At 43.3% G+C, this 13918-nt stretch overlaps 1 protein-coding gene across 2 annotated transcripts in view; it reads right to left on the reverse strand.

Moving 5' to 3' along the window:
- Positions 1 to 3222: 3222 nt before the first annotated feature.
- Positions 3223 to 13918, reverse strand: part of SLC24A3 (solute carrier family 24 member 3) — a 112925-nt gene continuing 102229 nt past the window's right edge. Inside the window, exon 17 of one of the 2 annotated variants that reach the window (XM_038133170.1) lies at positions 3223 to 13296. In XM_038133170.1, coding sequence (XP_037989098.1) covers positions 13147 to 13296 — 150 coding nt within the window. In that variant the 3' untranslated portion in view covers positions 3223 to 13146. The remainder of the gene's footprint in view (positions 13297 to 13918) is intronic. The other variant, XM_038133171.1, reaches the window with a different exon arrangement.

Consider the following 13918-nt stretch of genomic DNA (forward strand, 5'->3'; position numbering starts at 1 on the left):
GATTAGAGAGACCATCAATAATCCCTGCTGAGCTGCACGGATGAAAGCTACCAAGAGGATTTAAGGAGGAAATAAGATCTATCCAGAAATTCATTATGTTCCAGTTGAGACAAAACAATCCACTAATACCTAACAACTGAGCATAGTCCAGAAAACTGGAAACAGATATTGAAAATGAGCAAATTTCAACAGGCCTAATGCAAATGTGATGAACCAGTTATAAATATTCAATCCAGGAAACTCGGTCACTAAGGATGGATAGCATTCCTGTTGGTAACTGTAAGGCTCCATGCCCTAGATGGCATTGCTCTGCAACATTAGAAAATACACTTCTGAAATCCAAGCTCTCCCTGCAGTTAGCACAAAAGGATTTCAGGCAGGACAAGTGTTGATTTAAGTTCACACACAAAGCAGAGTTCTCTTTTTAAAATGTTACTTGAGACATTTGCACTGCAGCTGATATATTAATTATGCCACTTTTTTCTTTTCCCCAGTTATTTTTAAAATGCTCACTTGTAAAATCTTCTTGCGTGCACAGTTTGAAGCAGTTTCACTGCACCTGCTCTCTCCAGGCTGTGGCATTCAATTGTTTTTATTCTGTGCTACTCTTCTCTAGTGAGATGCTTGGCACTGTAAAGAGAGTGCTGTTTGTTCCCCGCAGTCAGAGGCTGAAGATCAGCCTCCTCCTCCTCCTCCTCTCTGAATGCTGCAGCCTGCTCAAGGCAGCTGGATGGGAAGTGGGCAGGAGCTCAGCTGTGCCCAGAGGGCTGATCACTGCTGCAGCAGGGAGGAAAACCACACAATACCAACATACCTGCAGCTCATCCCAAGTGCCATGTCTCCACACAGCTCTCCCCAAGGCCTGGCCACATGTTGCCTCTGCTTCAGGTTTCCAGCAAGCACAGCGTCCTGGGAGCACCTGAGTGCATCCACCTCCCAGCACCAGGGGTTGGGAGCTGCAATTCCAGGAGCTGTGCAGCCCAGCAGCAACCCGCAGGCTGCCCAGCTTTAGGCAGCAGAATAATTTGATTTTGGCATTAAAAGCTCTAACAATTAAAGCCCTTGTTTTCCAGGGTGTGGTTAGCATGTCTAGGATGTCCATGTCCTGGCATGCCTGTGCGAAGACAGGGAGAAGCTTCAGGTAGGAAGTCTCACCTGGAGCTGGGAGGTGTGCACGAGGGCTGTATGGAGATGCACCAGTGGAATGCTGTATGGAAATCCTACAGCGTAAAATCCCATTGCTTTGGGATGCCAAGCAGCCCCACGACCTGCCCAGCATGCACACACTCTTTCTGTTGGAATAAACAGGTCAAAATCAAGTGGGCAGAGCCTGGAGGGAGATTTTTATCTGCAATTTACAGAGAACAGATCTCTTATCTCTGCAAGTATTATTTCAAAGCAAATAACATCTGGGGTGGCAAAAACACAAGTCAGGCCTCTGTAAAGCAAGCTAGAAGTGACCTCCAAAGGGGAAAAAAAACAAATTTGTGTTCTAGTTTTGCATATTTAAGGTAGTCATGTGGGAGAGGAGGGTTAGTTTTCTTTTAACCAGTTTGTACTTTTGCTCTGATGCTTTTTTTTTTTTTTTTTTTTTTTTTTTTTGACCTGCACTAAGAATTCACATCTTTACTTAGGGTTTGTGATGGTTGAAGAATAACTGTAAAGGCAACACAGGAACAGCTTCTAAAGAAGCAGAAGTGAATACATGAATAGGAATACATGTTCATCCATATCTACTCCATTGAAAGCAATGATGGCTTGCCTTCCCACTCTGATTTTCCTAATTTCAATGAAAGTGATTAGAAATTCAAATACTCACCTGATCTCTGAAAACCAATTTCTAACTTTCTGGGCTGTAAGCTACATAAAAATTTTCAGAAGCGAAGCACACAAGGCAGAATCAGAAAAGATGCACGCTTGGCATATCACCATGGCACGGGGCAGGAAGTGAGAGTATCTTCAGAAACCAACAGCCAACTGGAGCTGCACCAAACTGTGACAAGAAGCAAGATTACCTTTGAACCAGAAAACCAGTCATGGGGAAATATCTAGAGAGATGGAACATCTGTATGGATTCCAACATATGCTTTGGGTTGCAAGCACACAGAGATGGAAAGCAAACAATCACACCAATGGAAAATATTTTCGAGACAACCGCTGGGCTGCCACTGATCAAAGCCATTTTCTGCATTAACATCAAAAGCTGCACCTGATCCCTGCGCTCGTGGACAGAGCTGTAGGATCAGCATGTGTAACATTTAAAGTAATTCATTCTGTTAAAACTTTTCTGCACTGCAGGACTCTTCTGTACCTGGAATGAGCTGTGGGTGTGTAAATAAGCTGCCCAAGACACAGCACTGCTTGTGGAGACACGGCGTGTGCTTCAGAAGGAACAGATCCTTCGGTCAGCGGATGTTACAGACACAAGAAAAGGTGGTTAAGGTGAGGCAGCCAGACCCAGTTACCTGCCAGGATCTCAAGCCCTTCCTTCAGGGAAAGTACAGTGGGAGGGAGGGCCTGCTGAAGTGTCCCATGGGATGAGGTAGGAGCATCCTCAGGGCAGGTTGAGCTGGGGTGGGGGGAACTGCAGCTCCCTAGCCGGTGCAGAGTGGAAAAGCAGCACAAGTATTTCCCTCTGAAAGCAGGGGCTTCTGACCAGCCCTGCCGCACTCCAAGGGAAGCTGCCCGCCCCCTCATTATTATTCCAAGCATTACTGAAAACATTACTCCAGGAACTGCTTCCGAGGGAGGACGGGCTCTCATCACCACGGCTTCAAAGGCTGAGCAGGCACAGGCACGGGCTCCTCCAGGTGGGAGAGTGACAATCAACACCTGCTTCCCTTTGCTAGGAGAGATTTAACTAACGCCAGTGCAATAATTTCAGACCTGTACTGTTGTAACAAGAGCAGAATTTGACTCTTTATGTAGTAACACATAAAGTTCCCAGAGTGTTTGTTTCTGTACAGATTCCTATGTGTACTGGATGATTTCTAAAGGAGCTGCTGTGGAGCACACACCTTTACAGCAAACACAGATTCAGTTGCACAGGTAATACAAAGTATAAAACCTCTTCTCTTCTTCCTTCACTCCCTAACCCAGTGTTCAGGTCAAACAAGGAGTATAAAGTACTCTCAAAATTAAGCCAAAAATTAATAAATCATTGGGATTGGAACCCAAAGGGGTGCTCTAGTCCTATGTCCAAGCACACCCTGAAATGTTAAGTTAGTACAAAGAGAGGATATTTTTATTGATAAACATTATATTGTCTTAGTGTAGATGTCTGACACATTATTAAATCAATTGACAAAACATTTAAAGTAATTCATTCTGATAAAACTTTTTGATATTCCATAGACAATAGTGCTGTGAATTTTGTTTATAGTATAACACATTAAAAACACAGAAATACAAGTTGCTAATTTCATAGGTTACCAGCAAACAGAGAAAAATGCATGCTTTCATTTCTGTTAGATTGTAACTTACACAGGCAAGTGGAACAGCTATGCATAGAAGACTACTCTACAGTAAGTTGTAAAACATACAGAAAAGGCTGACCTTATAACACTTGTACAAGTATGACAAAACCATTGCAACTAATTTCAAAAGGTAACAAATGTTTTGTCTGTGGCTCCACCATTTTAACACTTTCAAGCTGACTTAAGAGAAAGCTATTTTGAGTAGAATTGTATTACTAGAAACCACTGCTTGTTTTGCTTTCTGGCTGGTTGTAAATGAAGATACATTTGCATACAGTTCCACCTACATTTTCTTCCTTATGATTAGAAGCATCACAGAATTGCCCAGAGATAAGGGACCCAGACAGTGTTGTTTGATCCCCAATCAAACAGAAAGTGCTCCTATCAGTCACTTTTATTGCTGTGCTTCCTGCAGCTGGGATGCTGTGACTATATCACAGAGACCTCACCACGCCCACAATTCAGAGACTAGTACATTCTCAGCCCTCTGTTTTAGAACAACCCACAGCAGGGATCACATTCAGCAGCCTAACCCTTCAGCAACAGTACAAACCCAAATTTTCCATTATAGCTCTATGAAATTATCAGATCTCAGCTGACTCCTGGGCCCTGAAATGATTTAAACACCCCCCTCCTCACCCTCAGGACGGAGTGCTGGCCCTGGGGCTGTCCCTACATACCTTGGTGATGCCAGGCTGACTGCGGCTGCTGAGCTTGGCTGCCTTTGGCTTGGCACCCATGTATACACATCAGTTTGGGTTTGGCTTGGAAAAAACACTGGAAGGGGCTAAAAGTTGCACAGCATACTAGAGGATCGACAGGTCTGTCTGCTCACCTTTTTGTTCTCTGGAATCCCGATTTACCTGAGTCTCAGCTCCCAGTGCCAGGCCTGTGCCGGAGTGCTCGGCAGAAGTGCCCCTTCTGCTGCCAGCCACACACCCAGGAGAAGAGGCACTCCCACCCTCCCACACGTCCCACTGGCTGAAGCTCTGACGAGTGCACCAGCAAGAGGAACACCCAAACCATTGCCAGACCTTGCCAGGAGGGTTCATATTGCACAGGACTTTGACAGACAGCAAAAAAAATTTAAAAAAACCAAACCCAAACAAATCCCCCAAACTGTTACAAACATCTTCCGAGTAGTGTTTCAGTCTTGAAAGGAAAGATACGATGCAAGGATGAAGGTAACATTTCATCAGTAATCTCACACAATACTGCCTGCATAGTAGGGATTCTCAGCTTTACAAGGCGGGACAGTGAAGTCAATCACACTGCTCCTCAAGGGAACGCTAAATGAAATTCACCCCTAAATCTTCAATGCACACCAGAGAACTCTCAGGCGCACAGAGTGTGACTGGCACACTTGTGCAGCCAGGGTAAGAGTTGGAGACTTTGGGTTAGGCATCTCTCTCCCTTCTCCCTCAGAAAGGGACAAAGTACTTCTCACCTTTACTGACCAAAGACCAGGGGTTGCAAAGATCAAGTAGCATCCAGGAAAATCTTCATGTAAATGTGACCCTTGTGAAACTTGCCAGTATCTGAATTACAGACAAATTTTTGTGATGCCATACTACTTTCACCTGCACTTGCTCTCCACTGGTGCTGTATGATTAGATTCCCTCTGCGTCCTTTGCTCCTGGCACCCTTTTAAAAAAAAATACCTCAGAACAAAATTACTACACAAACATACTTGCTTTGGCTTCTTTTAAAAACCTGTTGTGGTTCAATCTCTGTGCTTGCTCACTTCACCTTTAAGCAATTTCACAAGGCAGTTCCATGATACAGAAATGCATGTCATGCTCAGAGGTCCTGACTGCAGTGAGAAACATGAGAGAAAAAGGTTGTTTCTGAGAACCAAGGATAAAAAAACTCAGCTTGACAGAGCTCTATGCTTGACAGAATATGGGAGGAGCTCACTCTATGCAAAACTTGACCATAATTACAAATCTTCATGAAAGACTGAGGCTGTACTTTGAACCAGGCTTTATCTTCCATTTTTTTAATTTCCTGATCTAAAATTGCCCCATGTCTTTAAAAGATGGCAAAATAAAGTCCCCTCCAATACACTGTCTGTAAAAGGACTCCATTGTTGCTGTTGTGTTTTCCCCAGGAAGCCCTACTGTATCCCCAGTGACAGTGATGATGTGACAGATTCCTCTACACTGGAGATGTGCTGACCCCCTGAAACCAGACCAGTGTGGTGGAAATAGGGGAGAGCTGTGTTTGTGACCAGTGGGACTGTTTTTACTGCAGGATTTCAAGGTGGGAGGTCCTTGCCTGCTGTAAATGGGAACGAGCCTGTCATAAAGCTGGGACAATAAATGCCAGCTTCCCCCAGGCATTAGCTGGCACATGACACCTGGTTTAGGGGGATCTTCACATTTAACCAGAGCCAGTCACTTACTGTTGAAAAGAATTGGGGAAAACAAGTCAAAGGAAGATTAATTCCTTAATGAGAAAGGGGGAACAAAAAAAAAAACCCTCTAAAAGTAATAATAAAAAAGTCTGCTTGTGGGTAGGTTATGAAATGTGGATTTTGGTTATTGCAAATGGTACCTCGTGACAGTGATATTACAAGTATTAAAAGTGCAAGGAGTATTTACTATTTACATATTTCTACTCTTACAGATCACCTGCAGCAGCATCTTTGGATCTCTCAGCATTTCTCACAGCTTCTCTACTAATAAAAGGTACAAGAACCATTTGAGAAGGTCTCACCCCTTTTTGTGGCCACTTAAAAGGACAGAATGATCCTTTAAATAGCTTCGTCTGCTTGGCCCCTGATCCAGGGGAACCTGGCATTAGCTTTACGAGGGGACCAAAATTAGGTTCCTAAATCTTCTGCCAGCATGGGGATGCGTTTTCTTGAACCAGGGGCTCAGCACTCTGTGTTTGATAAATAAATAAATAAATAAAATGCACAACTACTGCAGTGCAGGACTTTCTGACCTCCTCGGTGTCTCACATGTGCTCTTTTTTTCCTCCCCAAAGCTGAATTTATATTCAGCTAGAATAGAACTGGAATTTCAAATGACTAACAATAATTAGAAATATTACTCAATGTACACAGATGTATTACACAGATGCATGGCAACTGCCATGCACCACTCACAATACCTTGCTAAAATAAAAACTTTGCTTCAGTTTATAAATAGGCATGTGTAAGACTGTCTTAAATACCCATACACCTATAGCATCTTAGCACTTCTCATGGTAAGAATTTATTCCTATGCAGAAACAGCTGGTTACCACAGGGCTTCAATTTAACAACAGTTAACACATATACTTTACTAGGTAAAGTGTATATATATGTATAAATACTGTATTTTGCTTGAATACAAACCTATGTTCATACATTAAAAAAAAAAACCACTAAAAACCTGACAATGAATTATATAAACTTGTGACCAAGTCCCTCAGTAAAACTCCCATAGCATAATCTGGTTTCACAAAGTGTAAAAGGCCCAGGTCAGATCTAAAATCACTTAATTAGATCAATTATATTTATTGTATAATGGATGTCTTTGCACAGGGTGCAAAATTCCCTTAAGGGAGTCTCTGAAAACACACGGGAAGTGTTCCCATGTCCTATGCAGTGCCTGATTATCCCAGTGGCACTTTCCAGGCACTTTCCAGGCAGGCAGTTTGTGCTGTTTGGAGTCAGGTGCTCGGAGGCTGGCATGCCAAGCATGGATCTCCTTGCATTTTCTCCCATCAACTTACCAGATCAAAACCTGCACCCTATTTGTGCTAGTCCAATGCATTAATTCTGTGTTACAGAAAGCAGCACGTGGGCCAGAGGGATACAGCTTATGAGAAAGTGGAAGCAAAAATCTGAATCCTGGCAACACAAGGAGCAAGATGAAATAAGGAAGCAAAGTGGGTGGCTGCTGGGTGTACAGGGATATCTGCCCCTGGGAGAAATTTCATGGAACATCCCAATATTTATACAGGCTCCATCCAAAGCCCTCCTGTGGCACAGCATCTGCCACTCAACATCCTCCTCTACACACATAAAGTGAAAGGAGCCCTTGTTCCCTCCCCTGCTCCAGCATTTATCAGCCAAAAGCAACCTGACCAGAGCTAAGGAAAGACTTGGTCCTCAGGAAAACACATGCCCCTGCTCTGAAAAAGGAGCAAGTGTAATCCCAGGCTGGTAGCAGTAGCTAGTAGCCAAGGGGCCTGTGCCCCTGCAACCCTCTCCTCTCCTGACAGGACAAAGTGTTCAGCAGCAGGCATCGCTCCTCCGGGAACCCAAGGTCTCGCTTTGCTTGTCAGGCACGCCAATGGAAAACCTCAGTGACAAATGCACTGGGGAGGATCTGTAACCAACTACAAACATCCTCACAGGGTCAGGCATACAGTGGTGTGTTTTTCCTCAGCTGGCAGTAAAAATGTTATGTTGAATTGCTGCTGTAAAATTATCACGTTGACTTTTAGCACCATTCAAATCCTACCTGGCAGAGACAGATTACACTGACAAGATTTCTGTCAGGTTGTTCTGGTGTGAGGGGGTTTCAAACTTGTTCTGTAAGTCTATTAGAAAAACAGAAACCTATCTAAAAAATACCACAATCAAGTAAGTTTTGCTACATAAATATGTTTAAAAATGTGTTGCTTTTTTTGGAAGCCTTCCTGAAATTAGATGCTTCTACCCAAACTTGGATAACTTGGCCGAGATGTCAGACTGTTTCAGGCCAGCAAAGAATCAATTTCATAGCCAATTGACATCCCCAGGGCACAACAAAACAGACTTTTCTTATCCTATTGCTTTCCCAGAATAAAGTGAACTCCAAAAGGCAGGGATCAAATCCTCACCAGAGCTTGATTCTGCAGATTCAGCCAGACAAGTGCAAGCAGTTTGGGCAGAAGCTGATGCTTTTTGGAACTGTGCTTCAGATTTGAGGCCACTAAGTGGTAACAGAGTATTTATGTAAATTCCCTTAAAGGTGCTTGGTCTTATTAATTAAGTCATTTATCTATTCAGGTAAGAAAATAAAAAGGCCACTCACCCAAAAAAACGCAGCGTCCCCATCCCTTCCAGGGCTCACTGCTACAAACACATCACTGACCCTACAACAGTCACAGGGGTTCTGCCCCTGATTTCACAAAGGTCAGATTTCACTCAAGTCCCTGAACACTGAAAACTCTCTTCCTGAAACTAAGCCTGGCATTCTGCTTGGTACATCCATTCAGCACACTCTGCAGCTCCTTAAATCTGAAGTGGCTGAGGTCTTTCAAATGCTCAAACTTCCACTGCTTTCCTTAAAACCATGGTTTCAAACTGATTCACTTGAAGTTGCACCAATCTAAAAGGGGCATTCTTACCAGGATTTCTGTCTCTTTTAGAATAACTTGCAGTGGCTGCTGATCAAGTGAAACTTTGGAAGTGCAAGGCAGAATTAAATTCAGGTAAGCATGGTCCACTGAGATTGATTTTTAAAATATATTTTTAAACAAGTTTAAAGCTCCAGTGGTGTAACTTTGAAAGTGACAAACCTCACACTATTGCATCTCTGTGAACTTTAATTGAGAGGATTAGGGTTTCCAAAAATCTTGATGTAAGAAATATTTGTCAGTCAGCAGAAAGCTATGGTTTTCTAAAAAGTTATACAACAATACTAAATGTACATTTTATCTCACAAATATCAATTGGAAAAGACATAAAAATCCCTGTTCTGACAGCAGGGTATTTATTAAAAGTTACCTTCAGGTTACTTGACCTGCCTTGAACGTTGTTTTTTTCTAAAATATAACTGCTGCTCTACCTGATTTGTTTTGTCAAGAAAAAAAACCCAGTCCTGCACCTCATTCTCCACAAGCACCACCATCACAAATCCAAAGCTAATCAATTGATTTCAGTGACACAGCTGAGGACAGAGATCTGGAAACTAAGCATGCAAGTGGCATCACAGCAAAACCAACAAATTATGCAAATGAAAATCTCCTACACACACATTTCATATTGGTGTCCCTATCACAGAAAAAGTCTATTAAAAAGCGCAGCACATGAAAAACAAAAATTTAAAAAAAAGGGGGGGAGAAAAAAAAAGGCAAGTAAAAAGTTCACCTTTGGTAGGGACAAAAGCAGCTTTCCCAGCATGTCTTAAGACCATCTCTTATCATACCCTCTCCTGTCATTCTGCCTTTGAACCACTGTCCAAGGAAGGCCATCCATGTCAAGCAGATCTGAAGCCAGCCAAGGGTCACATATTTAAGTCAAAGTAAGAACTGCAGTGAAGCCTCTCCACGGAGAAAAAGGCTCTTTAATCTCCCTTTGAAATATTCACTGAAGATCATCTGAAATTGCTAGGAATGGAAACAAAAACAGTTGACTGGTCCAAGAACCAGAGCAGCCTCGGACGCGAAGGTGACCCTTGCTTTCAGAAGATGAAAACCGCCAACGAATCACAGTCATGCCAAAAATACCCAACACAACCCAGCTTCCCTGGTGGCTCCCTGCAGCCCCCCCAGCTCTGAGCCTCAGAGCCCCTCAGCTCCCTCTTCCCAACCCCAGTGGCTGTGCCAGCCCGGCTGGCTCCTGAGGCCCTGCCTCTGGTGACGGCTGGCAGCTCATGCAGCCACGGGCAAAGCAGAGCCTCCCACGGGGACACTGAAGCCAGGCACTGGCTGTCCTCCAGAGTCTGACCTCGGCAGGGGAGAACCCCCCTGGGAGGAGAGAACTCCTGGGAGACTCAGTCCTCTGCAAGGCCCAGTAAAGCTCTGAGTATGCCCTGCATTGGAAGAGAGCTGTCCGTGCCACTTTTGGAGACAGCGGACAGGAAGGATGCCAAAAATTGCCGGTTTTTTGCTCTGGGGCCTTCTACACAGGCCACGAGCGTGCTAACAAGAATGAGAGGCACACTCTCTCCTGGCACACTCAGTCTGCTCTGTTCCAAACCAGGCCTGGACCTGACGATTTCGCTGCAAATCAACAGCACACCTGGCAGAAAGCATTGCTTTAGGACGTGCTTATCGAGCCATCTACGGCACAGATAACGGCAGTTCAAGGTACCTTTTGCTTCTGCTTAGAACAAGCTGCTTGCAGAACATTCTGGCAACACACACAAGTATCAAAGCAAGGTATTTCAGGTTTTACACACAACACAAAACTACAATTACTACAGTATTTAACGCACACCAGTAGGAAAAGTTCCTAAGAAATACATGTGTAGTTTTTGTGCCATGGGATAGGTAATGGCTATTTCGCAGAAATAGATCCAACTGGCTCCATTGGAGCAGCAGTATAAATATTCAAAATAGAAGAAATAATAGGCCCTGATATGAAACTTCTTTTATTCCTTCTCCCTATCAGCAAGGGCACACTCTGCTTAGAAGCAACTGCATCTCGCTACGAAGTGAAGCTGTGTGTTTGTGGGGTGGCTTTAGTGACGCGTGCCACATCGTTGCAAACATCATTTGACTTATAGAAGTATTTTAGGCATTTTAGTGGTTGCTATTATTATTATTCATCTCATTAACAACAACAACAACAAAAGAAAAAAAACCCAACAACAGGAAAGTACAGTGGGCTTCCTAATGCAAGAAGATGTCCCGCGGGCACAGGTAGGAGAAGGCTGCTCAAACCTCAGCTGCAGACCTCAACAAGCAGCAACACAATTGCTTTCCAGGATGAAAACTGGCAATGCAGGCATGTCATCCACTCTCTCTGCTGTCTGTCCCTGGACCCTTTCCTCTTCTTCTTGCCAGAGATCCACCGGCACACGTTGTTCCCTGGGCGAGGCCAGCGGGACGTGGCTTTTTCCACAGGACTTTGCTGCCACGCGCGGTGCAAGAGCTGCCAGTGCCTCCACATGTTTGGTGTAACAAACAAAGAAAACCAGCTGCTGAGCTGAAGGGAAACCACAGGGTGTAAATATTTTCATTTACAACATTTTGCCCAAAGAAAATCAGATTGGAAAAAAATCAATTCCAAAAGTGCAAATTAGAAAAAAAAAAAAGGCTTTTCATCTGTGAACACAACGTGGCTCTCTTCTTTTTTCTTTTAAACCGGAGCGCTTTCTTTTCCTGCTGTAGTTTAGGGTTTGGTGTTTCGGGTTTTTTCCTTTCTTTCTGTTATGTAGGGTTCGCTGTACCTTTACTATTATTTGCCACTGTTTGTACCATAGACAAAAACATTCACCTAGCTGGTAGTCTCTTAATACATTTCATAGCAGAACATATACAAGAGGATCAGAAGTGATCAGTGCTTAAAGTAAATACAAGAGCCGCAGTGGCAAGAACGCACAGTATCAATACATACAAATGAAGCAGTGATGGTGTTTCTCAGGGGTGGAATCTGCCTGCATCTTAATACAGAATTATACAAAATCTAGCAGGGATATTGGAACAATGAATAGCAAAACTTTCACAATAACTTAAGATCCGTGAGCGAGTCTGCATTGAAGATATTCCACATTTTAAAATGTGCCATCTCTGTCTGTGTCTTCCTCCCTCCCAAAAGGAGAGGTGATGAATCCACATGATCTGTTATCAGATAAGTTCAACTGCTTAAGACGAAAAATATCTGGCCAGGTCCAGTGTATTCTTTAAAGAATGGCAAATTATGACTTCAGTAACTATGTCTGTGCAAAATATGCCTCTTTCCTCTTAAAGAAACCAGTGTCTGTAACTCATTTAGAAAAGTTTTCACATGTACTTATGTCCTTCTCAGAACGAATAAGACATGAACTATTGAATCCCCCCAAAACAAGAAATCTGATGAAGCAGAGAAAAGTTCTGACCTTCCATTTCCATGCGCAGACCATTAAAAACCAGGACACCTCCTTGGTGGCCCTTCTGGGCTGGCGATCAAACTATTGCTTGGAAATAACAAACACCCTAGTAATAAAACTCCAACATTCATAGTAAAATGGTAGCAGTGTTTACCCTTCGAATCCACATTTAGCTTGCATTCTTTAACAAACCTGTACAAGGTTAATTATTCATAGTAAAAAGTCATCAGTTTTTTTTTTCCTTGACAATCTTCTTTTATCCATTCTTATGCTGAGTACCTTGAATTGCATTTCCATTTTACACTGCCCTGTGGCCTTTGGATTGTTACAGGAGACCCAGCACTCAGGAGGAGAAGATGCAAGAGAGGACATTGATCTCTGGCAAGTAAAAAAACAAAGAACAAAAGCAGCACCCCCCCACCCCCAAACAAACAAAAAAAACCTGCAAACCCAAAACTAAAAGCTAAAAACAAACAAAAAAACCACTCCCCACAACCAAAAAAAAATTTCCCATGATTCTCCTCAAAAGTCAACCTCCATATGACGTACCCTCTCCTGCATTGTAGCAATAGTCTTAAGTCATAAATTAATTAGTCTTCCATCAAATAACTTAAAAAAAGAAGGAATTGTAGCAGACCAGTTTTGACTGGCTTAACGCCAGTTAGCAGCCAGTTCATCTTGAGTCTCAGTCACACTGTTCAAAAACTGAGCAAGGAAATCACATGGATGTTGAAAAAAGCTCTTCACATCGATGAAGGATTGTTCCAGGCTGTGGGGGCCAGGGAGAGGGCAAACCTAGACGGGGCCACGGGTCCTATGAACAGTGAACAGGATATAGGTCACGACTTGGAGGTGCACTGCATCCAGGAAATGCCAGCCGTGGCTTGTATTGCACAGGTAAAAAGGAAGCTCCTCCCGACAGTCTGCCACCTGGGTTAGTGATCTCTGCACATTGGCAAGTTCACAAAAGTGAAAACATTGAATTCTGTCATGATGGAGAAACACAGGAAGATGCCGTAAAGGGAAAGGCACACACACCCTAGCTTCTTATCCAGTTTCCATTTGTTCATGTGGACACCAAAAACCTACAATAAACACAGAGTAAGCCACCAGAGCAGGAACATTTTGAATAAAGTGGTAAATCCCCTCCTCAGCTACAGGAGCCAAAAGAGGGCTGTCCCCCTACTGATGATGATTAGTTGGAAGCAATCACAAACTGCACCAAGGGAGCTGAAAAGCACAGCTCAAGTAAATCAGAGCAGCAGTCACAAAAGCCACCCTGACTTCCACCACCTCACCTTAGGTTTCTGCAGTGAATTTAATTTTGGCAAGAACAATCCCATTTAATTCAATCAGAAATTGATTCAAAGGCCAGGTTCCTTTATTTTTTTTTAACTCAAAATGCTTCATGTGCTCCTCTGCATCCCAATCTAGAGCCACACAGTCTAAGACTGTTTGACTTTGCATAGTTTGCTCCCACCAAAGATTAACATCTTGTGTATGTGGGAATTGTGTTGGTGTGCATTGCACAGGACACTCCTCCCATCTCAAGATTTGGAAGATGTCACATCATTCCTCCTCTATCATTTCTGGGAAAGGTCAGGGAACACCAAGTACTGATTTCAACAGAAACACTGTCAGGCACTGTTTTTTTCTGGACTGTTGTTGTATTTCAGAAGGATCCTCGAGAAGGCCAAGCAACCTGCT

The sequence above is a fragment of the Motacilla alba genome, chromosome 3, assembly GCF_015832195.1.
Source record: "Motacilla alba alba isolate MOTALB_02 chromosome 3, Motacilla_alba_V1.0_pri, whole genome shotgun sequence".
Lineage (NCBI taxonomy): Eukaryota > Metazoa > Chordata > Aves > Passeriformes > Motacillidae > Motacilla > Motacilla alba.